We start from the raw sequence: 27,286 nt of genomic DNA, 5'->3' as shown, positions 1-27,286 counted from the left end.
CAGCTCCCACATTCGGGGCATATATATTGAGGATTGTTAAGTCCTCTTGTTGAATAGATCCTTTAAGTATGATATAGTGTCCCTCTTCATCTCTCACTACAGTCTTCGGGGTAAATTTTAGTTTATCTGATATAAGGATGGCCACCCCTGCTTTCTTTTGAGGACCATTCGAATGGTAAATGGTTCTCCAACCTTTTATTTTCAGGCTGTAGGTGTCCTTCTGTCTAAAATGAGTCTCTTGTAGACAGCAAATAGATGGGTCCTGCTTTTTTATCCAGTCTGAAACCCTGCGCCTTTTGATGGGGTCATTAAGCCCTTTCACATTCAGAGATACTATTGAAAGATATGAGTTTAGTATTATCATGATACCTATTCAGTCCCTGTTTTTGTGGATTGTTTCATTGGACTTCCTCTTAAAGAGGAATTTTAAGAGTCCCCCTTAAAATTTCTTGCAGAGCTGGTTTGGTGGTCACATATTTTTTCAGTTCCTGCCTGTCTTGGAAGCTCTTTATCTCTCCTTCCATTTTGAATGAGAGCCTTGCTGGTAAAGTATTCTTGGTTGCATGTTCTTCTCATTTAGGACCCTGAATATATCCTGCCAGCCCTTTCTGGCCTGCCAGGTCTCTGTGGAGAGGTCTGCTGTTACCCTAATACTCCTCCCCATAAAAGTCAGGGATTTCTTGTCTCTTGCTGCTTTAAGGATCTTCTCTTTATCTTTGGAATTTGCAGGCTTCACTATTAAATGTCGAGGTGTTGAATGGTTTTCATTGATTTTAGGGGGGGATCTCTCTATTTCCTGGATCTGAATGCCTGTTTCCCTTCCCAGATTAGGAAAGTTTTCAGCTAGAATTTGTTTAAATACATATTCTGGCCCTCTGGCCCTTTCGGCACCCTCGGGAACACCAATTAAACGTAGGTTTTTCTTCCTCAGGCTGTCGTTTATTTTCCTTAATCTATCTTCATGGTCTTTTAATTGTTTGTCTCTTTTTTCCTCAGTTTCCCTCTTTGCCATCAACTTGTCTTCTATGTCACTCCCTTGTTCTTCCACCTCGTTAACCCTGGTCGTTAGGACTTCTAGTTTGGATTGCATCTCATTCAATTGATTTTTAATTTCTGCCTGTATAGCTCTAAATTCTGCAGTCATGAAGTCTCTTGAGTCCTTTGTGCTTTTTTCTAGAGCCACCAGTAGCTGTATAATAGTGCTTCTGAATTGGCTTTCTGACATTGAATTGTAATCCAGACTTTGTAACTCTGTGGGAGAGAGGACTGTTTCTGATTCTTTATTTTGAGGTGAGGTTTTCCTTCTAGTCATTTTGCTCAGTGCAGAGTGGCCAAAAGCAAGTTGTATTGGGAAAAGGAGAAAAAGAGAGGAGGGAAAGAAGAAAGAAAAGAGAAAGAGAAAAAAAAGGAAGAAAAAAAAAAACAAAAAAAAAGAAGAAAAAGAGAAAGAAAAAGAAAGAAAGGAGAAAAAAGGGGTGTGGGGGAAGGAAACAAATCAAAAAGCAAAACAAAACAAAAAAAGAACCACGGGGGAGTATCTTCTGATTCTGTGTACTTTAAGTCCCTTGGCTTCTCCTGGAACTTGTCCGTCTAGCTGGTCTTCTGGGGGAGGGGCCTGCTGTGCTGATTTTCAGGTGTTAGCAGTTGGGGGAGCTGCTGTGCCCCTGCCTGGTGCAGGGCTCAGTGGGGGTTGTTTACCCCGTGAGGCCCCAGGAGGAACAACCGCAGTGGCGGGGCCAGCTCTGGAAACTTGGATTCAGCTCCGGCAGGAACTCCGGAGCTCTCTGTCTGCAGGGCCTGGAGGCTCCGGGGCAGGGCCGCTGATCTGCTCAGCTCGGGGCAGGAGCGTCCTCGTCCTCGCTGTCCTGGGCCCTCCCGGCCTCTGCCTGCCCCGGGGGAGGCCGGATCCTGGGCTGTGTCCCGGCGCCCTGTGCCCCGGGGGCCTGCGCTGTTGGATTCGAGCTCCCGCCCCGCAGCCTCCTCCGCGGAGCCTCCGCCCGAGCCCCCCTCGAGCTGCTCCTGCCCCGCAGCCCCCTCCGCAGAGCCGCCGCCCGAGCCCCTCCGAGCTACTCCGGGTCCCGCCGTGCGCGCTGCAGCCCTTAGGGAGCTCGGCGGGCTCTCCCGGGGCGCAGGTGTCTGTTACTGTCCCGGGGAGCCCGAGGGCATCCTCGCCCTTCTGGGTCCTGCTCCACCTCCCTGCGAGCCCCTTTCCGCCCAGGAAGGTTGGTGCAGCTCCTGCGTCTCCGGGACGGGGCTCTCCTGTCCTGGGGACACTCGCCCCGGCCTCAGCCCGGCTCCTCGCGGGGCCCCTCCCCCTTGGAGGCCTTTGGTTTCTTTATTTCTTTTTTCCCGTCTTCCTACCTTGATAGAAGCACAAACTCTCTCACTGTAGCATTCCAGGTGTTCTCTCTTTAATTCTCAGGCCGAATTCATAGATTTTCAGGATAATTTGAAGGTTTTCTAGGTAATTTGGTGGAGACAGGTGATTTGGAGACCCTACTCTTCTGCCATCTTGCCCCTCCTCCCAGAAAATTTTTTAAAGATCTTAAAAAATATTTCTGAATTTCTTATCAGAGAGGCTCTCTTTGCATTTTATTCACTGAATTTATATATAGGCTAACAGTCTGTTAAATGTTTAGTGTTTAGGGGCATCTGGGTGGCACAGTCAGTTAAGTGTCTGATTCTTGATTTCAGTTCAGGTCATGATTTCAGGATCATGAGATCAAGCCCCGGGTTTGGCTCCACTGTCAATGCAGTCTGCTTGAGATTCTCTCTCTTTCTCTCTGCCCCTCCCACTCATGCTCTCTCTCTCTAATAAAAAAAATGTTTAGTGTTTAGAATATATAAAATTAAAAAATAAAATGTTTAATATTTGAGGACTGATGAAATATCATGATAGGTAGAAAGAAGACAGGATTCTGAATTTTAATCTTTCCATTTGCTGGTTCTGTTACTTGGATAACTTCACATAACTTCTGTGGTCCTTAGACTTCACACCATTAGAATAGGGTTAAAGGCACCCATTCTCCTTACTTCACAGTAAACTGTTGTTGCTAAGATCAAATAAGGTAATAAATGAAAACATTTTGTAATGAGTAAAGTGCTATATAGGAACTGATGCCTATTTTCTGAAGTTTGCATTACACAGACATACAGATAAATCATTAGGTAATTTTGCTGTCTTACCTTCAGAAGCCTAGAATGAGATTAGTATGTGATCTTAGTAATCTCTGCTGTTTTCTTTTTTGTTAACAGATGATTTGGACATCTTCTCATCTGGAGATAAAGTGGGTTCATCTTTGAGGTGTCACTCTGATGAAAGAAAACATTGCACAACACCGCTTTGTAGTTCATTCAAACTCTTAAATGTGAATTGGTAAAGTACCCCTCAATCCTTAGTATTACTATCCCTTTGGTATCTAAAAAATGGAGAAATTAAAGGGTGGATTCTTTACGTCTTTGCTTTTTTTCTGAGAGGACGTGCAAGCATTCTGGAGCCTGCTGAATGGTTGAAGAGACTGATTTATTAATTTTTACTGAGAATCTCTGTGATAAAAGCATTATGGCTAGTGGTATAATGCAGAGTTATACAGTATGAAAAATGAAAAATTATTTTTATGATTATTCATCCAGGACCCAAATGAAGACCTTGCCCCCTCCCCCTTTTTTTGGTTAAAGGAGCCAGGACAAAAATGAATGCAGGTTTATTAGTGATATTTAACTGTATCCATTGTGTGTCTACTAGTGTGGTAAGTTATATTTTAGGTAGTTGAAAGAGATTGAGGAAATCAGTCTAGGGAAATGATAACTACAAATATGCAGAATGCTGGGTTGTGAGTGGGTGAAAACAGTATAAAAACAGTGGCAGCTAAGGTGAAATAAAATTGTGAATTAGATACTTTTAAATGTCAGAAATAAGTGGCAGAAGGAAGTGCTATGGATATCAAGAAGTAGTGAACGTTTTGGAATAATGTTAAACCATAAAGATGTATATATACAGTAAATATTGAGATAATCGTGGGGAGAAGAAAAGATAACAGTGCCTAAAATATATGGATATTATTAATGTAATTGATATTTGGGAGCTTGAATTTTTTTACATAATTTTCTCATTCTCTGCTTAAATGTAAAACACTTAGAACAGTGCTTAGTATATTGAAAAGCATTCAGATGTGCTATTATTGTTATTTACTGTTTCATTTGGCATTCACCAAGTTGCTTTGTTGATCTGGATTTAAGATTTGGACAAGAGGTAGATTGAATATAGAGTAAGGAAAGTAAACATTGTTTTCAGATAATTATGAATTTCTGGAAATTAGTTTCATATGTTAACTGATACCATTTTTTTGTTTTCATAAATGACCTGGGTATTTTTCAAGTTATAATTTGAAGCTTTTGAACTATGAAAGTTTTTATTACATTGGACAGCTTTTTCACAATCTCTCATTATGATCTAGTCTGGAATTATAGTGCTGTCTAGCATAGTAGCCATAGGGCACAGGTGGCTATTGAGTACTTAAAATAGAAGTACAAAATATACACTGGATTTTAAAGATGGATAAAAGAATACAAAATACGTTAATAATTTTTCGTATTGATTATATATTAATCTTTTGGATATAGTGGGTTAAGTATAATACATGTTAAAATTTTGTGTCTTTATGTGTGTTTTTTTTTTTAAGATTTTATTTTTATTTATTCACGAGAGACACAGAGAGAGAGAGAGAGAGAGGGAGGCAGAGACACAGGCAGAGGGAGAAGCAGGTTCCATGTAGGGAGCCTGATGTGGGACTTGATCCCAAGAGTCCCGGATCATGCCCTGGGCTGAAGGCAGGCGCTAAACTGCTGAGCCACCCAGGCTTTCCTGTCTTGATGTTTTTAATATGGCTACTAGAGAATTTTAAATTGCCTTATGTGACTTGAATTATATTCCTTTGAACAGCACTGCTCTAGAAATTTAAACTTTGAGACCATCTTTTTGGAGAGAACACCTGAGATGTTTTTTTTTAATTTTATTTATTTATTCATGAGAGACACACACAGAGAGAGAGGCAGAGAGACACAGGCAGAGGGAGAAGCAGGCTCCATGCAGGGAGCCCGACATGGGACTCAATCCCGGGTCTCCAGGATCGTGGCCTGGGCTGAAGGCAGCACTAAACCGCTGAGCCACCCGGGCTGCCCCAATACCTGAGGTTCTAGTTCTGCTTTTAACTAGTTTAATTTCTTTCTGTTAAATGTTAATTCTTTTAGCTAAAATTATAGCTAACAGTACCTGTGATATCTACCTTACAGAAGTATAAGGAATGAAAAGAGTTTGATGGTTATAGAGCATTCTACAGCTCTATATGTCATTTTATTTTATTTTTTTTTAAAGATTTATTTATTTATTTATTTATGATAGACACAGAGAGAGAGGCAGAGACACAGGCAGAATGGAGAAGCAGGCTCCATGCTGGGAGCCCGATGCAGGACTTGATCCCGGGACTCCAGGATTGTGCCCTGGGCCAAAGGCAGGCGCCAAACCGCTGAGCCACCCACGGATCCCCTCTATATGTCATTTTAGATTAAGCCCATTGGAATATGTAGAAAGATACCTGTAGTGAATTTTTAAGGTCAGTGACTGTTACTTTTCACATTTTTATGTTTTCCTTTTTTAAAAAAATAAAAATATTTTATTTATTCATGAAAAACACACAGAGAGAGAGAGAGAGAGAGGGGCAGAGATACAGGCAGAGGGAGAAGCAGCCTCCATTTAGGGAGCCTGATGTGGGACTTGATCCCGGTCTCCAGGATCAGGTCCTGGACTGAAGGCAGCGCTAAGCCACTGGGCCACCCGGGCTGCCCTGTTTTCCATTTTTAAAAATGTTTACTTATTACATTTTTTCAATTGTTATGCTGTTAATAATAAAGCAGTTTTATTTTTTAAAATGCTACAGTAAACTTCCAGAATGCTGTAATAAATTTATTTTTTTTAAAGCCTAGATGATGAACTGGATTCTTTTCAAGATTTGAAGCAACAAGAAACAAAAGAAGAGTTAATTGAGAATGATCCTAGAATTAGTACCTCTAAGTTAACCAAGCAGTCTTTTAAAGATATAGAAAAAGGTAAGAGATATTCATTTTAGAACAATTACTTCAAAGTAGCTTTGTCAGGGCATCTGGCTGGCTCAGTTAGTAGAGCATGCAACTCTTGATCTCAAGGTTGTAAGTTTGAGCCGCACATTGGGTGTAGAGATTACTTAAAAATAAAATCTTAAAGAAAAAAAAAAGGTTTTGTCAAATAGAGCACATAAAGCTTATCCTTTAGTAATAACTCTGGTCCTCAGGTGTCTGTATATTTCTGTGCTCTGCATTTTTGTAAGCCATGGGATAGTAACTGATTATTAATTAAAGGAGAAGAGAAAAGTAAGCATCATTATTTTCCAGTAGTATCCCACTGCTCTCAAATTATCAAGTAGTAAGTTAGCAATCAAGTGAATACTTTTTATAATTTTTTCATATTTCTTCATACTTTTTTATAATTTCTTCATATTTTTTCATTTAAGTATTGGTTAGGAAGTCACTAAATACTGTGGTAGATTTGAGTAATCTTTGACTATTTTAAGACAGTACTCCAGATTACTTAAGGTATGACTTCTTCAGGTACTTTTTTAGTAACTCTCTGCATGTGGCTGCATGTTGAGATTTCAAGGAAGGAGGCAACCAGAAATGGCTTCCTCTTGGCTATAAGACTTTGAGAACAGTATTGCTCCTTTGATAGCCTTTGTGCTTCTCTTCTGGGCATACATTGTCTACACAGAACATATACTCATTTGTCCCTTCCCACTCTCTTTCATCCTTTTCCCATTCATCTCAGCATTTGAGGAAAATGAAAAGTAATTGTGCCTGGACTTATATTTCTTGCTGTTTTACAGCTTTTCCCACTGAAAATATAGGATAATGAAAAAAAAAGTTGAATGTATTTAGAAGTTGACATAATTAAGTAATATTTAAACTACAGATTGTGAGATGAGAACCTAGAGAAGCAAGCAAAGCAGTGAAAGTGCCTTTCACTTTAGGGGGACCTGGGTAGTTCAGTTGGTTGGGTGTCTGACTCTTGATTTCTACTAGGGTTGTGATTTCAGGGTCCTCTGATCAAGCCCAGTGTAAGGCTCTGTACTCTGCTGGAGTCAGCTTGGGATTCTTTCTTTCTCTCTCCCTCTGCCCCTCCTCCCCTCCTGTGAATACATGTGCTAAATAAGTAAATAGATGAAATCTTTTAAAAAATGAAACTTTTACTTTAAGGGCATTTGCTGAATTAAGTGAAGTGGAACTTTTTTCTTTTTCTATTTAAATATTTTTTAAATTTATAGAATGGGCCTGCTTGCATGCACAAGTGAGGAGCAGGGGGGTGGGGGACAGAGGGTGAGGGAGAAAGAATCCCAGGGTGACTCTGCACAGAGTGCAGAGCCCCACATGGGGCTCGATCTCACTCTCTGAGATCATGATCTGAATTGAAATCAAGAGTTGGTACTTAACCGATTGAGCCACCAAGCACCCTAAAACTTTTTTCTTTGTTAAAAATTCATGTTATTCTTTATTTTGGCTCCCTAGAGTCTGTCCAAGATGCGGAGTACAATAGGAAACCCCTTTCTTAAAGCTAGGGTTCCCAGGAAGGCTAATGCAAGTTAAAACTAACAGAAAATAAATTCTGGCAGTGCAGTGTTGGCAAAGAAGTGAAGCAAGAGGAACTTGTTCGTCCGTTGCTGTTGGGAGAGTAAATTAATATAACTACCTTGGCAAGCATTTTGTCATCACTAGCACAGTTGAACCTGCACATGTTCCCTGTGATCCAGCAATGTTGCTGTTAGTCATTTACCCTGGAGAAACTCTTAAACACGTGTACCAGCAGCCACATGCAAGACTGTAGGGCACCTGTGGCGACAAAGAACTCAAATAGCCACCTGTAGTAAAACGTTGGCATATAAAAATACAAAATAGGATAGCTTTGTCAAGGGATCTGGCTGGCTCAGTTGGTAGAGCATGCAACTCTTGATCTCAGGGTTATAAGTTTGTATAGGTGTATTTCTTAGATTTCAGACTGTTCAGTGTTTGTGTTTATTTCTTTATTTCCATCCCATCCTTGCTTAAGAGTTAAAATCTTCTGGTAAAGTATACTTTTTTTTTTAGTTTATTTTTTTAGTAATCTCTAGCCCCAACCCTAACCCTAACCCTGATTCTGTCATTAATTCAAGAACATATTTAAAGGTTATAGAAATTACATGATTACATCATTATATAAACTACAGACATTATATAGTGTTTAAAACCAGTCAAAACGGGATGCCTGGGTGGTTCAGCGGTTGAACACCTGCCTTCAGCCCAGGGCGTAATCCTGGAGTCCCAGGATCGAGTCCTACATCGGGCTCCCTGCATGGAGCCTGCTTCTCCCTCTGCCTATGTCTCTGCCTCTCTCTCTCTGTGTGTCTCTTATGAATAAATAAATAAAATCTTAAAAAACAAAACAGGCAAAACAAGGTCTTAAAAATCTTTTAATTTTTACCCAGATAGTAAAAACTTAAAAATAAAGCAATGATTAATGCTATATTTTGGTTAGAGATTAGTTTGGTTTTAGGGAAGAGAAAAGAATGTGATCAGGGGTTTCTGAAGTAACTTTACATTTCTTGGCCTAGGTGGTTCATACATAAGTGTTTTCATGCACTTTAAAATCTATTTTGAAATAATTTCAGACATACAGGAAGAGCATAGAGAATTTCTGTAAGGCCTTCAGACAGGTTTTTCTAAATTTTAACATTTTACCACGTTTGCTATATAATTCTTTCTGCATATAATATTGGAGACTTAAATTTTTTTTTAATTTGAATTCAATTTAGTTAACATCTAGTGTTTTTTTTAAGTTTCAGAGGTAGAATTTAGTGGTTCATTAGTTGCAGATAACAGTGCTCATTACATCAAGTGCCCTCCTTTTTTTTTTTTTTGTATTTTCTTCTTTTTCCTTTATTTCTCTATTTTGCATAGTTGTCAGTGTGGGTGAGTGTTAAGATAGCTCCAGTAGCCATACTCTGAGAAAGTTTACCTTGTAATAGCTATCCCTGAGGGAAACAGTATCATCAAAGTGCCCTCCTTAATGCCCACCAGAAATGTCTGTTCTCCCATGCCCCACTCACCTCCTCTCCAACAACCCATAGTTTGGTTCCTATAGTTAAGAGTCTCTTATGATTTGCTTCCCTCTCTGTTTTTATCTTATTTTTCCTTCCCTTCCCATATGTTCATCTGTTTTGTTTCTTAAATGCCACCTATGAGTGAAATCATGCGGTATTTGTCTTTCTCTGACTTATTTCGCTGAGCATAATACCCTCCAGCTCCATCCACGTCATTGCAAATGGCAAGATTTCGTTCTTTTTGATGGCTGAGTGATATTCTGTGTGTATATATATATTCCACATCATCTTTATCCATTCATCATGGACATTTGGGCTCTTTTCATATTTTGACTATTGTGGACATTGCTCCTATAAACAGATGTGTGTGTCCTTTCGAATCACTATTTTTGGCGGCGCCTGGCTGGCTCAGTCCATTAAGTGTCTGCCTTTGGCTCCCAGGGTCCTGGGATCAAGTCCTGCATCTGGCTCCCTGCTTAATAGGGAGCCTGCTTCTCCCTCTGCCTCTGTTTGCCTCTTCCCCGGCTTGTGCTCCCTCTCTCTGTCAAATAAATAAATAGATAGATAGATAGATAGATAGATAGATAGATAGATAGATAGATGATAGATAAATAAAATCTTATTAAAAAAAAAAAGAATCACTATTTTTGTATGCTTTGGATAACTACCTAGTAGTGTAATTGCTGGGTTGTAGGGTAGGTCTATTTATATTTTTAACTTTTTGAGGAACCTCCATACTGTTTCTAATACTCGAAACTTTTTAACAGTACTAAAATTCATATTTAAAGTAACTCATCCTGAAGAGTAGTCTGTCTGAGAATACTTAAAACTGTAAATTGATAAGCTTTATAATTTTTTTCTTTTTAGCAGTTCCCCAGCCAACCAATTTGGCTTCAAATTTAAGAAATTGGACTGAATGTTGTAGTGATGAAAGTGACTCCCCTCTCAGACGTGTCAGCTATCCAACATCTAAAGCACCAAACAAGCAGAGAATACTTCCACATCAGATTAATCAGATATATGATGAATTATTTCAAATACATCAGAAACTGCAGGTAAGAACTAAAAACTGAATTGAAAATTCAGAAATATTTATGTTCTGTGCACCAAACATGTATAAAATTTGAATACGGAGTATTTAATTTTAATTATTTAAATAAGTATGTCAAGACAAAGGTAGAAGAGGACAAATTTATTAAAAGGAACAAACATTTAAGATAGTTATTGAAGGGAAAAATTTATCCCTAAGGGAAAAAATAAATGATTTTTTTATGTATAGGTATATTTCTTAGATTTCACACTGTTCTGTGTTTTGTGTTTATTTCTTTATTTCCATCCCATCCTTGCTTAAGAAATAAAATCTAAAAAAAAAAAAAAGAAATAAAATCTGCTGGTAAAGTATACTTTTTTTTAATATTTTATTTATTTATTCATGAAAGACACAGAGACATAGGCAGAGGGAGAAAAGCAGGCTCTCTGTGGAGAGCCTGATACAGGACTTGATTCTGGGACTCCAGGATGACACCCTGACACCCAGGTGTCCCAGGTATACTTTTTTTTTTTAAGTTTACTCTTTTAGTAATCTCTCTACCCAGCATGGGGCTTGAACTCACAACCCTGAGACCAAGAGTCCCATGCTCCTCTAACTGAGCCAGCCAGGTCTCCCTAAAGTATGCTTTTTTGAAGTAGTGTTCCTGATTCATTGTTTTAAATACCTATTTGTAAGAAGTTCTCTTGTCGGTTCTCACCAAAATTCTATTTGGAACATTGGTCTTTGTCTTCTTTGAGATTTTTTGTTTCCAAAGGATGTAATTCTTGTATTAAGTATCCACTAGGTAGGGGTACAGAAGGGAACAAAAGTATGTATAATACACAGTTGCTGACTGAAGTTGTTATAGTTGGAATTCTGCTGTATTTGTATACGATGAAATAGTTAAACATTTAGAAAAAAAAACCAATACCTTAAAAAAAAACCCTAATACCTCATTTTGTCTGAATAATTCAGATTATATTATAGGGAGAAAGATCAAGATTTTAGTTTGGAATTGGTTAGGTTTGAGAGTTTAAGGGAGACCTAAGGTAAGTAGTTAAATGTACCAGCTCAGTATTTAAAACATAGGTCTTGGATGGGTATCTAAATTGGGAGTCATTTACATATAGATATTAAAAACTGTCACCAGTAGTTGAGATCTAGAGAGAGGGCAGAGTGTGAAGAGATGTAGGTATTCTGATGGTGGATATTAGGATGAGGGCAGTAGGGATAGAGGGAAGTAGATGGATTCTAAACATATTTAAGAGATGGAATCAGTAGATCTTGAAGATTGTTTTGATGTGGGAGGTCTACAGTAGGTTTCAGTCAAGAATGAAATTCAGCTTTATTAATTTGGCTATTGGATAAATGATACTGCCTTTTTTGCTGAGATAGGAAACAAAACTGGAGGGAGAGGATTCTATTTTTTTTTTTAATTTGTAACTTTAATTTTTATATAGGAAATAATTCATTTATTATGAATATTATCTTTTCATTTGCAGTATTCTTCTAGGTAACACAGTGTTTTTGTTTTTAAAAGTTTATAAAATGAGATGCCTGGGTTGAGCATCTGCCTTTGGCTCAGGTCCTGATCTCAGGATCCTGGGATCGAGTCCTACATCAGGCTCCCTGCATGGAGCCTGCTTCTCCCTCTGCCTATGTCTCTGCCTCTCTCTGTGTCTCTCACGAATAAGCAAATGAAATCTTCAAAAAAAAAAATAAAAGTTTATAAAATATTTATGACATATAGAAAAACATAGGGAATATTATAACATCAACTATATACTCATTGCCCATATTGCATAATGCTAAAATTTTATTAATAATTCTGTTTGATACTTGAAAGAAAATAAAATGTTTCAATTACAGTTGAAACAGCTTTCCTCCATCCCATACCCTCTTCCTTTTCCCAAGGATTAAGCACTCCCTTGAAATTGATGTAGATCCATTATATTCTTCTTTAACCCTTTTATATATTCTTATATACGTATTGCTTTGAATGTTTTAAAATGTTACGTAGGTAGTGATGTATTGTGGATTTCTTTTTGTAGCATCCTTCATTTGTTGCTAAATTTTTTAGTTGTATGTGTTTGGAAAATGTAGTTCTAGTTCATTCGTCATACCTGCCATGTAGCATTCTAGCCTCTAAATAAACAGCTTTTTTTTTTTTTGAGAGAGAGAGCACATGTACAAGTGGGGGTGGGAGAGGAAAGGGAGAGAGCCCAGCATGGGGTTTTGATCCTGGGACCCTGGGATCATGACCTAAGCTGAAGGCAGATACTTAACTGATTGAGCTACTCAGGTACCCCTATTTGTTTATGTCTATATAAATATACAAGATGGAGTTTATATTTTATGATTAGCTCTATTTAAGTGTCCTTAGCCTGCAAGAGGTAATAGTTGTAGGGTGCTACCAAATTGTTCTCCAAAGTAACTGTGCTTATTAGTTTACATTCCCATCAGCAACATTCTGGAGTTATCTTCTCCCATAATATGACAGATACCTCACTGATGTAGTTTGCATTTTTTTGCCTTTGAGTGTTAAATCCATTAAGATGATTCTGAGTTGAAACACTAATGATAAGGCTATATATATATATATTTTTTTAAAGATTTTATTTATTTATTCATGAGAGACAGAGAGAGAGAGAGAGGCAGAGACACAGGCAGAGGGAGAAGCAGACTCCATGCAGGGAGCCCAATGTAGGACTCGATCCCTGGACTCCAGGATTATGCCCTTGGCCGAAGGCAGGCACTAAACTGCTGAGCCACCCAGGGATCCTGATAAGACCATATTTTTAAGCGAACCAAGATAGTAATCTGCAGGTGCATACACAGGACTTTGAGTAAAAAGACCAATTTCTTTTATATCAAATCTAAATGTTGAAAGTAAATGAGATGACAACCCCGTGTCCAGGAATTAAGTTTCGATTCTCTAGAATTCTACAGTTTTTTGTTAAACAATATAAGCACAATAGTAGAACTTTCTGGATTTCATCATATGCTGAGATAAAAGAATTACAGCAAATTTTTTATTAACAGTGGACCAATGATGGGGAATCTGTTAGTGATTGTATTAGAATTCATTTCTTTCAAGGCTATATATATCTGCCTCAAGAACTGCTGGACCTGAGACAGGTGAAGGCAAGTGTCTTATTGGGTTTCCAGAGTAGTGGCCTGGTCCCATACAGAAAACTTCCACATCCAGAAATGATAGAAAAAAAGTTAACATTTTTTTTAAGTTTTTATTTTAATTTCAATTAGTTAACATAGTATTATATTAGTTTCAGATGTGCAATGTAGTGATTCAAAACTTCCATACATCTTGAGCTATCTTCAAATAGGGAAAATGTGATGTACGTTCACAGTGGCCTGCTGAGCACTGAAGGAAACAATGAACTCACATCAAATAATTCCAGACCTAGAAAGTCCAAGATGAAGGCTCTAGCAGATTCATTGTCTATTCGGAGCCCACTTTCTGGTTCACAGACAGCTATCTTTTTGCTGTGTTCTCACATGTTAAAAGGGCCTCTTTAAAATTTCTTTATAAAGTGTACAATTCAGTTATTTTTAGAATATTCAAAGAGTTATGCTACCATCACCGTAGCCAATTTTATAATATTTTCATTATCCAAGTAAGAAACCCCCTACTCATTAGATCGCTCTCCTCATTAACCACCCACACTCCCCTGACACCCTCCGCCCCATTTCCTGTCAACCCTAGGCAACTATTAGTCTATTTTCTGGCTATAGAGGTATTCGAAGTAAAGAATAGAGAAGATTTGAAATAGGCAAATAGGCAGGCACTATGATGAGTGGGAGAGAGAGAGCCAACCATGAAAATATAAAACGATTTCTGGACTACATTGAGAATGCAGTAGAGGTTCCCTGAATTTAAAATAGTACAACTTTTTCTGATGTGTGTTTTCTCCATTGGTATCGAGCAGCGCGGCATTGAGGTTAGAGCTGTAATGCAGAGCTAAGATTTTTCAGTCTAAGTGATGGACAAGAAGAAGAGGGGGATAGAGTATAGGGAAAGAAAAGATGGTACAGTTGAAGTGGAGCATGGAATAGAAGCTGGATAGGGGATTATTCTCTATAGTATTGATGCATTTTAGACCTCAAATTCTCTAGAGTCTTCATGGTGGAATCTCACTATGGTGTCACATCATTTTGCAACAAGATAGAATTTCTGTGTAAGCTTACTTGCTGTGGTAGTCTAGCTGTTGCTATAATACAGATTTTACTTGTACCCATGTAATCCTAAATACCATTTGATTAAGCTACAGCCTCAGTAAATAAAACCTAATTTGTAGAATTTGTGAATGAACTTTCTAAAAACATTTGAATCTGACATTTTAATGCAGTGTGAAACTGCAGCACAACAGGAGTTTGCTGAAGAACTTCAGAAGCGGGAACGTTTTTTAGTTGAAAGAGAACAGCTGCTTTTCAGACATGAAACTGCTTTGAGTAAAATTAAAGGTGTTGAAGAAGAGGTTCTTACAAGATTTCAGATTATAAATGAGGTAACTATATAGCATTTGATTTCAGAGTAATATTATAATTTGTTTTTCTTAATTTAGATTCACTTACTATTAGCATTTTGCCACATTTGCTCTATTTCTTCTTTGTCCTTCCTTACCCCACCAATTTTTTCCTGACCATTTGAAACTAACTTGCAAAAATCATGACTCAGCACCCCTGAAACTTCCTTAGTATTATCAATACTTAATCTTAGGACTGTGTATCTCCTGAGCATAAAGATATTTGTCACATCATTATCATATTAGGAAATTCATGCTAATTGAATAATTTAACTTGATATGTAGTCTGTATTCACTTTCCCAGTTAGGTGTTGAAATTTTTTTTTAAGAATGAATTTATTTATTTATTTATTTATGAAAGTGTGTGTGTGTGTGAGGGGCAGAGGAAGAGGCAGAGAATCTTTTTTATTATTATTTTTTTAAGCTTTTATTTATTTAAGGCAGAGAATCTTAAGTAGACTCCCCACTGAGCATGGAGCCTGATGTGGGGCTCAATCCCACAACCCTGAGATCATAATCTAAACTGAAACTGAGAGTTAGATGCTTAACTGATTGAGCCACCCAGGTACCCCATTGTCTTGAAATCTTTTATTGCATGTTTTATTATTATTTAAAACAATTTTTTTAAATTTATTTTTTATTGGTGTTCAATTTACTAACATACAGAATAACCCCCAGTAAAACAATTTTTTAAATATTTTATTTATTTATCCATGAGAGACACAGAGAGAAAGAGAGACACAGGCAAAGTCAGAGAAACAGGCTCCCCACAAGGAGCCCGATGTGGGACTCAATCCCGGATGCTGGGATCACATCCTGAGCTGAAGGCAGACACTCAACTGCTGAGCCACTCAGACGTCCCAGCATGTTTTATTATTATTTTCTGATTAAAGAACTAGACAGAATTTCACGCATTGTACTGGATTTTTATATGTTTTTGGTTTCTGTAAATCTAGAGCAGTCAACCATTTTCTTTTTTGTGAGACTTTCTTTGAAGATTCCAGGCTAGTAGTCTTACCCACCCCTAGCACTCTGTGCCCCCTGCCAATAACTATTGACCTATTTTCTGACCCTGTACTTCTGCCTTTCCCAGAATGTTATGTAAATAAAATTACAATTTTTCTTTATCTGTGGTTTTTAGCAGACATTTAATTATGAGATAGCTCCACATACTTTTCTTTGAGTTTATCCTGTTTGGGATTAACTGAATATCTTTGACTTTTTAAATTAATGTCTTTCACCAAATTTGGGATGTTTTCAACTGATATTTCTTCTCTTATTTTTTAATTTTCCAACTTCTTTCTTCTCCTGTAATTCCAGTGACTTACATATTAGGTCTTTTGCTGTTATACCACAGAGTCTCTGCTTCTTTTTTCTCATTTGTTTCTTCTGTGTTCTTCAGATTTGATAATATCTATTACCTACAATTATGTTCATTGTTTTTTATTTCCATGTTGCTACTGAAATCATCTAGTGAATTTTATTTTTAATATTTTAAAGTTCTAAGATTGCTAATTATGGTCTTTTAATTAAGTTTAATTTTCCTTATGAGAATTTTTATCTTTCCATTTATATTTGTTCATATTTACCTCAGGGAACATATCTAAAAATTCAGTGTTTGGATCATGTAAGGATTGGCATTTTTCTTGAGATTTAGTCACATTTTTCTGGCTCTCTGTATGATCAGTGACTTTTTGTCCCTATTGTATTTGGGACCTTTTGGATATTGTACAGATTCTGGATCTGGTTATAATCCTCTGGAGACTATTTTTTAAGCAATCAGCCCAATTGAGGTGTTTGTTTACTTATAAATTGAAGTATAATTGACATACTTTATGTTTCAGATGTAAACGTAGTGATTTGACATTTTTATTTTTATTTTTTTTTTAATATTTTTTTTTCAATTTTTATTTATTTATGATAGTCACAGAGAGAGAGAGAGAGAGAGGCAGAGACACAGGCCGAGAGAGAAGCAGGCTCCATGCACCGGGAGCCCGACGTGGGATTCGATCCCGGGTCTCCAGGATCGCGCCCTGGGCCAAAGGCAGGCGCCAAACCGATGCACCACCCAGGGATCCCTGATTTGACATTTTTATTTTTATTTATTTTTTATTTTTTATTTTTTTAATATATATATTTTTTCTTTATTTATTTATGATAGTCACACACAGAGAGAGAGAGAGAGAGGCAGAGACACAGGCAGAGGGAGAAGCAGGCTCCATGCACCGGGAGCCCGACGCGGGACTCGATCCCGGATGTCCAGGATCGCGCCCTGGGCCAGAGGCAGGCGCCAAACCACTGCGCCACCCAGGGATCCCCTGATTTGACATTTTTAAATGCATTATGAAACACTCACCATGATAAACTAGTTACCATCTCTCACTATATAATGCTGTTATAATATTATTGACTATATTCTCTATGCTATACATTACATTCCTGACTTATTATACCTGGGAATTTTGTACCTTTTGACTACCTTTACCTGTTTTGCCCACTGCCCACCTCCCTCCCCATCTGGCAGCTGCACTAGTTCTTTCTTTTATGAGTCTATTTCTATTTCTGTTATATTTTGTTTACTCATTTGTTTTGTTTTTATTTCATGTAAAAGTGAAGTTATGTAGTGATTGTCTTTCTCTGACTTATTTCATGTAGCATAAATACCCTCAAGGTCCCTTCATGTTGTCACAAATGGCAAAATTTGATTCTTTTTTTAAGTCTGTGTAATATTCCACTGTATATTTATGCAGCATCTTTATCCAGTCATCTCTCAGTGAACACCTAGGTGTCCTCCATATCTTGGCTGTTGTAAATAATGCTGTAGTGAATATAGGTGTGCATATATCTTTTAGAATTAATGTTTTCATTTTCTTTAGGTAAATAACCAGAAGTAGAGTTGCAGGATCATACGGTAGTTCTATTTTGAAGTTTTTGAGGAACGTCCATGTATTTTCCAGAGTGGCTGCTCTGATTCGCATCAACAGTTCATGCATGAGGTTTCCCTTTCTCCTCCTCCTTGCCAACATTTTTATTTCTTGTGTTTTTGATATAAGCCATTCTGACTGTTTAAGGTGATATCTCATTGTGGTTTTGATTTGCATTTCCCTGATAGACTAGTGAAGTTGAGCATTTTTTCATGTACCTCTTGGCCATCAGTATGTCTTCTTTGGAAAAATGTCTGTTAAGGTCCATTTCCTATTTTTCAATTGGATTGTTTGTTTATTTGTATGAGTTCTTTTTTTTTTTTAAGATTTTATTTATTTATATATTCATTAGAGACAGAGAGAGAGAGAGAGAGAGAGACAGAGAGAGGCAGAGACACAGGTAGAGGAAGAAGCAGGCTCCATGCAGGGAGCCTGATGTGGGAGTCAGTCCCGGGTCTCCAGGATCACACCCTGGGCTGAAGGCAGCGCTAAACCGCTGAGCCACCTGGGCTGCCCTGAGTTGTAGGAGTTCTTCATGTTATTTGAATATTTTGAATACAAGTGTCCAAATATATATTGGATATATCATTTGCGGATATTTTCTCCTATTCAGTAAGTTGTTTTTCCATTATATTAATGATTTCCTTCACTGTGCAAAACCTTTTTAGTTTGATGTAAATTGAATTGTATTTTTTTTTCTCCAGTTGTTTAGTTTTGCTTTTGTTGCCCTTGCCTGAAAACACAGACCAAAAATATATTGTTAAGACTGATGTCCAGGAGTTTATTACCATTGTTTTCTTTTAGGAGTTTTATGGTTTCAGGTCTTGAATTCGTTCTGAGTTTATTTTTGTATATAGTATGAGAAAGTGGTCCAGTTTCTTTTGTATGTATCTATTCAGTTTTCTCAGCACTATTTATTAAAGAGACTATTTTTTCCCTATTGTATATTCTTTCCTCCTTTGTAGTAGATTACCATATAAGCATGAGTTTGATTCTGGCTCTCTGTTCTGTTCCATTTATCTCCACATCAGTTTTTGTGCCAGCACTATACTGTTTTGATAACTATAGCTTTGTAGTAAAGTTGGAAATCTGGAAGTATGATATCTCCAAGTTTGTTTTTCTTTCTCAGTGTTGCTTTGGCTGTTGGGGTCTTTTGTGATCCAAACAAATTTTAGTATTCTAATTCTGTGAAAAATGCTTTTGGCATTTTTGGTAAGGATTGCACTGACTCTGTAGATTACTTTAGGTAGTATGGAAATTTTAACAGTATTAATTGTTCTAATCCATGAGCATGGTATATCTTTCTGTTTATTTGTGACATCTTCAATGTCTTTCATTAATGCCTTATAATTTTTGGAATGCAGGTCTTTCACTTCCTTGGGTAAATTAATTCAGAGGTATTTTTATTATTGTTTTAGTGCAATTGTAAATGAGATTGTTTTTTTAATTTCTCCTTCTGCTATTTTGGCGTTAGTATAGAAACACAACTGATTTCTGTATGTTACTTTTGTATCTTGCAACTTTACTGAATTCACATATTCTAATAATTTTTGGTGAATTCTTGAGGGTTGACTATATATAACATACTGTCATCTGCAAATAATGTTGGTCTTACTTCTTCCTTACCAACTTGGATGCTTTTTCTTTTTCTTCTCTAATTGCTATGGCTAGGTTTTCCAGTGTTATGTTGAATAAAAGTGGTGAAAGTAGGCATTCTAGTCTTGTTCCTAATCTTAGAATAAAAGCTTTAAGCATTTCACCATTGAGTATGATGTTAGCTGTAGCTTTCTCATATATCCTTTATTATGTTGATATATGTTCCCTCTATACTCTCTTTGTTAATAGTTTTAATCATGAATGGTTATTGCCTCTTGACAAATGTTTTTTTCTGCATCTGTGGAGATGATCATACGATTTCATTCTTCATTTTGTTAATATTGCATATCACATTAATTTGTGAATATTGAGCCATTCTTACATCCCTGGAATATATCAGGGTAGTGCTGACCACACAGAATGAATTTGGGAGCATTCCTTCCTCTTAAGTTTTTTTTTTTTTGGAATATTTGGGAGAAAGATGGATGTGAACTCTGCTTTGAATGTTTGGTAGAATTTTCCTCTGAAGCCATCTGTTTGTTGGGCATTTTTGATTACTAATTCAATTTCATTTCTAGTAATTGGTCTGTTTAGATTTTCTATTTCTTCCTGATTTAATCTTGGAAGATTGTATATTTCTAGGAATTTATCCATTTCTTCTACATCATCCAAGTTTTTAGCATATAATTTTTAATAATAGTTTCTTATGAGTCTTTGTATTTCTGTGATGTCAGTTATAACTTCTCTTTAATTTTGGATTTTAGTTTTTTGAGTCCTCCCTTTTTTTCTTGGTGCATCTGGCTGTAGGTTTATCTATTTTATCTTTTTGAATCTCATAATTTTGTTCATCTTTTCTCTTTCTGTTTTCTCCTGGCTTTTAAAGTCTCTATTTCATTTATTTCTGCTCATGATACTTATATTTTCTTTCCTTCTGTGAACTTGGACTTTGTTCTTCTTTTTCTGATTCCTTTAGGGTGTGAGGTTAAATTGTTTATTTGAGATTTTTTTCTTGTTTCTTGAGGTTGGCGTGTAATGCTGTAAATCTCCCTCTTAAACTTCTTTTGTTGTGTCCTAAAAATTTTTGAATGATGTGTTTCCATATTCATTTGTCTCAGGTATTTTTTAATTTCCTCTGTTTTTTTGTTGATCCACTGGTTATTAGTAATATGTTGTTTAGCCCCCATGTATTTATGGGGTTTTTTCCATTTTTCTTATAATTGATCTGTAGTTTCATACCACTATGGTTGGAAAAGTATGTTTCCATGTGCACTAGAAAAGAAGGTGTATTCTGTTTTTGGATGGAGTGCTCTGTATATATCTGTTAATGTGTTGTTCAGAATGACTGTTTTCTTACTGACATTCTGTCTGGATGATCTATCCATTGATATAAGCGAGGTGACAAAGTCCCCAACTGTAACTCTTTTTCTGTCAATTTCCCTTAATGTCTGTTAAGATTTACTTTATATACTTAGGTGCTCATATGTTGGGTGCATAAATACTTATAATTGTTATGTTCTCTAGTTGGATTGATCCATTTATCACTATGTAGTGCCCTTCTTTGTCTCTTGTTACAGTCATTGTTTTAAAGTCTGTTTTGTCTGATACAAGAATTATATTCCAGCCTTTTTTTTTTTCATTTCCACTTATTGTAATATCTTTTTACATCTCTTCACTTTGTCTCTACGTGTCTTTAGATCTGAAGTTAGTCTTTTGTCAGAAGCATATATGGGTTTGTTTTTTAATCCATTCACTCACCTTCTGTCTTTTATTGGAGCATTGAGTCCATTTACAGGTATATACTTGTTGCAATTTTGTTTTCTAGTTGTTTCATAGTTCTTCTCTGTACCATTCTTCTCCTCTTGTTCTTTTCCTTTGTAGTTGAGAACTTAGTGTTATGTGTAGATTCCTTTTTCTTTATTTTTTTTTAATCTGTTACAGGTTTTTGGTTTGTGGTTACCATGAAGTTAAAATATGACACTCTATGTTTCTAGCATTCCAATTTTTTTTTTTTTTTTAAGATTTCATTTATTTCACAGAGAGCGCACAAGTAGGCAGAGGGAGAGGGAGAAGCAGCCTTCTCACCTAGCAGGGAGCTGGATGCGGGGCTAGATCCCAGGACCCTGGGATCATGACCTGAGCTGAAGGTAGACATTTAACTGAGCCACCCAGGTGCTGCTAGCACTCTATTTTAAATTGATAGTCACTTAGATTTGAACACATTCTAAAAGTAATACATTTTACTCCCTTCCATCTACATTTTATGTATTTTATGTCATATTTATATCTTTTAATTTTGTGTATCCCTTAACTACATATTGTAAATATAGTTGACTTTCCTACTTTTGTTTTTTACCTTCATACTAGCTTTTCAAGTGGCATACTACTTTTACTGTATGTTTACTTTGGTATACTACTTTTACTATATGTTTACTCTTCCCAGTGAAATATTTTAATAATTTTTTTCCTTCTAGTTATGACTTTCTTTTCCACTTAAAGAAATTCCTGTAACATTTCTTTCTTTTTTTTTTTTTTCCTGTAACATTTCTTGTGGGGTTTATTTAGTGGTGATGAACTCCTTTAACTTTTGTTTATTTTGGAAACCCTATCTCTTCTTCAGTCTGAGTAATAACCTTAGTAATAACCTTGTGGGATAGAATATTTCTGGTTACAACCAAGAAGGCTTTTTTATTTAAGCACTTTGAGTGCATCATGCCACTCCCTTCTAGCCTGTGAAAAATCAGCTGATAGTCTTATAAGTGTTCCTTTTCTTTCCTTCTTATTTATCTTTTTATTTATTTGAGAGAGCGTTTGTGTGCATGCATTGAGGGAGAAGTAGAGGAAGAGGAGACAGACCCTCAAGTGAATTCCCTGCTGAGCTCAGAGCATGACACAGGGCTTTGTTCCATGATTCCAAGATCATGACCTGAGCTGAAATTGAGAGTTGGATGCTCAACCGACTAAGCCACCCAGGTGCTCCTAAGTGTACTCTTTCATGTAGCTAGTTACTTTTCTCTTGCTTCTTTTAAGATTATCTTTTTTAAAAAAACTTTAATTTTTGGTATTTTAATTATTATGATTCTTGTTATGGACCTTTTTGGGTTTGTCTTGTTTGGGGTTCTCTGTGCTTCCTGGACCTGGATATCTGTTTCCTTCCCCAGGTAACGGTAGTTTTTAGCTATTCTCCAAATAATTTTTCTACCCATTTCTTTCTGTCTTCTCCTTTTGTACCCCTATAATGCAATTGTTAGTATGCTTGATGTTGTTCTAGAGGTCCCTTAGCCTATTTTCATGTTCTTTTTGCTGTTTAACTTGGATGATTTCTGCTACCCTGTCTTCCAGATTGCTGATTTCTCTTCTTCTGCATCCTCTAATCTGCTGTTGATTATCTCTAGTATATTTTTTATTTCAGTTATTATATTCTTCATCTCATTTCTCATTTTTTATATTTTATATCTCATCTTCATTTTTTATATCTTCTGTCTCTGTTGAGATTCTCACTGAGTTCATCCATTTTTCTCCCCAAAGTAGAGGAGACCGTTACTTTGAATTATTTATGAGGTTAATTGTTTATCTCTGTTTCATTTAGTTCTTTTTCTGATATTTTTTTTTTTGTTCTTGTTCATAACATATTCCTCTGTCTTCTCATTTTGTCTGAGTTTCTGTTTTTGCGTATTAGGTAGGACACTTCCATCTCCTGACATTGAAAGTATGGACAATGAGTAGAGGGTGATATGTAGGACCCAGAAGTATAATCCCCTGGTCACCAGAACCAAGTACTCCAGGGGTGTTCCCTGTGTGAACTATGTATGCCCTCCTCTCGTGACTGGACTACAGTTGCTGCTGGTACAGTTGAGGATGAGACTGTGCCCTGGCCCAGCACCTGGCTACAATGTCTGGCCATGACTACTGCAGGTGCATTGGTGTTTGGGGCTGGCCAGCATGCTGGCTGAAGGCCCATCTGTGGCTGCTGCCTGAGTGGGTGACTGTGACTCTGGAGGGTGGGTCTGGCTCCTTCTCCCTGAGACAACAGTTTCTTTGAATGGTTGCCATCCTGACTAAGGATGCCAACTGGTTGTGTCAGGGTAGTTGCTATAGAGATTGTTTGCCAAGTATAGTGGGTGCCCAGGGATGCCTGCTGGGTTGAGTGAGTTGGGTGGGGTGGATCTCCAGGGGAATGCCAGAGTGAGGTGAACAGTGCTGGCAAGGTGGATGGAGAGTGTTAAAACTGGCACCTACAGCATTGGAACAGCTAGGCTGAAAGAGGGACCAAAAATTGGCACTCCATGGCTGCTTCTCCCAGAGACATTTCCTCCAGATTCCTGATCCTCTGGCACATATGCTAAAATTAGTAAATATCCCTAATATATGGTGCAGGCACTTTTCACACTACCTGTATGGTAGGTGTTGAAGTGAGTGAGATTGTGTTCAGACCCTTTAATGTGGAGTCTTGGTTTCTTGTTAGCTTGCAGCTCTCCAGGAGTTAAGCCATGCTGATTTTTCAGTGCTCCTGGATTTATGCCCAGCTGATTTTCAAAGCCAGATATTATGGGGACTTGTCTTCCTAGAGCAGATCCCAGGGCAAGGGTGGCAGTATGCCTGATATGGGGCTTTGAACTCCACACTCCTTAGGACCTCCATTTTTGTGCTATCCCTTCTGCTTGTGGGTTGCCATGCCTGGGTTTGTTTCCGACCAGATTGTATTTCTGCCTCTCTCACCCTTCTTGATGTCCCTGTTTCTTCATATCTTTACCTGTAGAAGAGCTGTTTGCTCGTCTTCACGTTATTCTCAGAGGAGATTGCTCTCCATGTAGTTGCAACCTTGGTGTATTCATGGAAAGAGGTGAGTTCAGGCTCTTCATGCTCCATTTTCCCTCCTCCATCCTGATTAGGTGTAGGCCAGAGTTGTTTGTCACCTTCTGTGGGAAGTGACCCAATCTTGGTTCAGTTTTCAAAGCTTTTATGATGTTGCTTCAGAGTTGTCTTATACATGTGCCACTTAGGTTTAGTCTGATACTCAGGCAGTGATATAAATCTTATTAGTTCAATTGTCAAGACCTTTATTGTGGTGCTCAGTGTCTTTTCCGTGCTTAAGGAATTGGGAGGTTAGTCTGCAACTTGGGTAGTATATTTAAACTGAGCTCTGATCTCGCTACATTTGCTCTGCTGCTTTTGTTTATGCTGTGCTTAAGCAGCTTAGGCTTTAGCCAGTTTTCCACAGGTTTATGTACACTAGAATGAAAGGATCCTCTTTCTGAGTCTCTTCTCTAATATACTCCCCACATTCCTTGGCTCACAGTGGCCTGTTTCCTGGCTTCCCTGGATGGAAAGGCAGAATTTTCTCTTAGAGTTTTAGCAGCTTATACAGCTTAAAGCTGCACTTAAGTAGTTAGAGGCCTGCTTTGGGGCAAGACTACTAGAGAAAGGGAAAAACAAAAACCCTGAAAACTTCATCTTGAGGGTTGCTCTGTGTCTTCACTCCTTTTTACAATTCCCTGCTTCTGCTTACTTTTTACAGTCTTTAGGGTAGTTACTTTTTGTGTTTTTTTCTAAGGATTTTAGTTGTTATTAGTAACAGAACTAGAGAGTAGTGGGCTTTTCTTGTCTTTCTGGAAATGGAACTTATATCCTATTTTTGTTTAAATTTGGAAAATGAGAATGTTAACTGAAATAACTGTATTTGCGACTATATACTAAGTTATTTAAAGAACCATTTAATGTAATAGTTAAATTACTTAAAGCTAATATTTTCACATGACTGGATTTTTAAATAGGGCAGGAGAAGAAATGCTTGGATTCTCAAGAAGTTTCCATCCTAGATTTATGCTTGATTTTTTTTTCTCTTTAGACTTGTTTGTTGTTATTCTTATTAAGTGTAAAGATAACAGCCTTATTTTAATGATACCTATATGTTTACTTGGAAGAAAGAAATTGATTCAGTTTTTTGATTTCCTGTAAAAAATTGCTTGTTTTAATACATTATAAATAATTTCAGAATAAAAGGTGAAATAAACTATACATATTTGCACTTTAAATCAAAATGTGCTATCTCATTTAAATATAATTAGAGGGTTAAATGATGTAAACAATTTTAGCTATTTAATGAGAAATTAGTTTGTTCTATCTATGAATATTTCTTTTCAAGGGTAATTTAAATCTTTAATTTATAAATACGAATAGCTAGTCTCTTGAAAAAGATCAGAAATCCTTGTTTTCTCACTCTATAATGTGAAAGAAATTATTTCAGTGAGTTTCATTGGATTTTTTTTTGAGCAGAAGCAGAAAATAGTTTTTTAATAGGGACTTAACAAATGCTTTTAACAATTATTACATTGGTTGATGATACAGTTTTTATAAATTATTTACAGTATTAGTCATGTATGCCTAAATGCACTGATTAAAGTCCTGATTTAAGGAGTTAAAATTTTTAATTATTTTGTGTTCAGTAGCATTAGTGACATGGAATCCTTACCTAATTTTTAGATCAGACTTTTTTTCTTCCCATCTAGCAACACAATGCAGAAGTTGAGCACTTAACTGAAGTCCTTAAGGAAAGAAAGAAAGAAAGTAAGAGGCTAAGATCCTCTTTTGATGCACTGAAAGAATTGAATGATAGCTTAAAAAAACAGGTAAGATTTATGTTGATAAATACTAGATTATAAGATTTTAAAAACTTATATCATGTATATTTAACAAGTTATATATCCAAGTCTTAGATTATATTCTGGCTAGAGAAAATTTTGATTAACCTTATTTGCTAACTTTATTTCCTAGAATACTTTCAAATATAAATATGATATTCTTAAGCTTTTGATTTCTCATCATCTGATTTAGCATCCAGCTGAGATGTTTTTGCAGTTTGGAATTTTTAAAATATAAGAGCAATTACTAGATTTAAAACAAGCAAAAGAAATAAAAGACATGATAATCTGGGGATTTTTAGGCATTGATTTTATCTAATACTTCTTATAATTGCTATTTTATACCACTGCTTATTTAAGATTTGTTTATTTTCTGGGCATCTATTATATGCTGGGCACTGTACTAGAAGGAAGCCTTCACATTATTCATGGTCTCGTGAGTACAGAGTGCTGTCATACAGAGTGCTCTCCTATTGTACTGATATAATCTAGGTCACTGCTTAATACTGAAGTTGCAAAGCAAATATTTTGAGTTGTATCTTTTTTTTTTTTTTTTTTTTTTTTTTTTTTACCTTTTGCCAGTTTTTGACTGAAAGATGTGAAAGTATGTTGAAGAGAGACAGGAGAATGATTATGTGTGCATTTGTGTGAGGCGGAATAGTAGACTGAACAGAAATTGGGATAAACCCAGTCACTTCAAAAATGAAAGCTTTGGGCTGGAAGACTTCATGGATTTTAAAATGTAACTGAGATTAGACTCTCAGATAATATGCATCCTAGAATTCTTAGCTATGTGTTCTCAGTTTCTGTTTTTGATGTTCTGTAGTTATTGCTTGTTAAAGTCTTTTTCATAGGCAGTGATACTTAGCTACACCGTTTCTCATTTGATTGAATTTCTTTGGCTTCATTTATGGCCTCCCACAGTAGGAGTATGGATGGCCTTAACTTACTGCTGTCTGGAAGCCTGCCTTATCTCTGGAGACATGACTTTTTCCCATTACACTCTCAAGCTAGCATGTACTCTTTCTTTCTCTTTTTAATTGAAGTATAGTTGGTTGACACAGAACATTATATTAGTTTCAGGTGTACAACAAAATGATTTGACAACTTTGTATGGTATGCTATGCTCACCACAAGTATAGATACTATCTATCACCATATAACTCTAGCATTCTTCTTGAGAAGGATTTAATTGCTAGCCAAAGAACATTATTGCCCACACCTCTCTCTTAAGATTATATAATTCTTAATAATTTTGTATGTCTTTGCATGAGTGTGTGCTGAGTAGAGTAACTTTTTAAGTGATTGATTTATTGGTAATTGGATTTTTGATCTAGTGTGTCTAAACTGAAAGAACGTGGGAGAAACCCTTTGGTACCAGCTGGCAGAATGC

The 27,286-nt window shown here is 36.8% G+C and overlaps 1 protein-coding gene across 10 annotated transcripts in view; it reads left to right on the top strand.

Moving 5' to 3' along the window:
* Positions 1-27,286, top strand: part of CCDC138 (coiled-coil domain containing 138) — a 109,920-nt gene that overhangs the window by 6,937 nt on the left and 75,697 nt on the right. For 6 of the 10 annotated variants that reach the window (XR_012039394.1, XM_072844331.1, XM_072844329.1 and 3 more), the window contains 6 exons: positions 3,256-3,376; positions 5,978-6,105; positions 10,029-10,216; positions 14,559-14,717; positions 24,012-24,095; positions 25,762-25,881. Coding sequence is in view for 7 of the 10 variants with exons in the window: in XM_072844329.1 (XP_072700430.1) it covers positions 3,256-3,376; positions 5,978-6,105; positions 10,029-10,216; positions 14,559-14,717; positions 24,012-24,095; positions 25,762-25,881 (800 nt within the window). In the remaining 3 variants the exon portion in view is untranslated. The remainder of the gene's footprint in view (positions 1-3,255; positions 3,377-5,977; positions 6,106-10,028; positions 10,217-14,558; positions 14,718-24,011; positions 24,096-25,761; positions 25,882-27,286) is intronic. The other 4 variants (XM_072844324.1, XM_072844328.1, XM_072844326.1 and 1 more) reach the window with 4 other exon arrangements.

This window comes from Canis lupus, chromosome 11, assembly GCF_048164855.1.
Source record: "Canis lupus baileyi chromosome 11, mCanLup2.hap1, whole genome shotgun sequence".
In the NCBI taxonomy this organism is placed as follows: Eukaryota; Metazoa; Chordata; class Mammalia; order Carnivora; family Canidae; genus Canis; species Canis lupus.
This window is presented reverse-complemented; position numbering and strand designations above follow the sequence as displayed.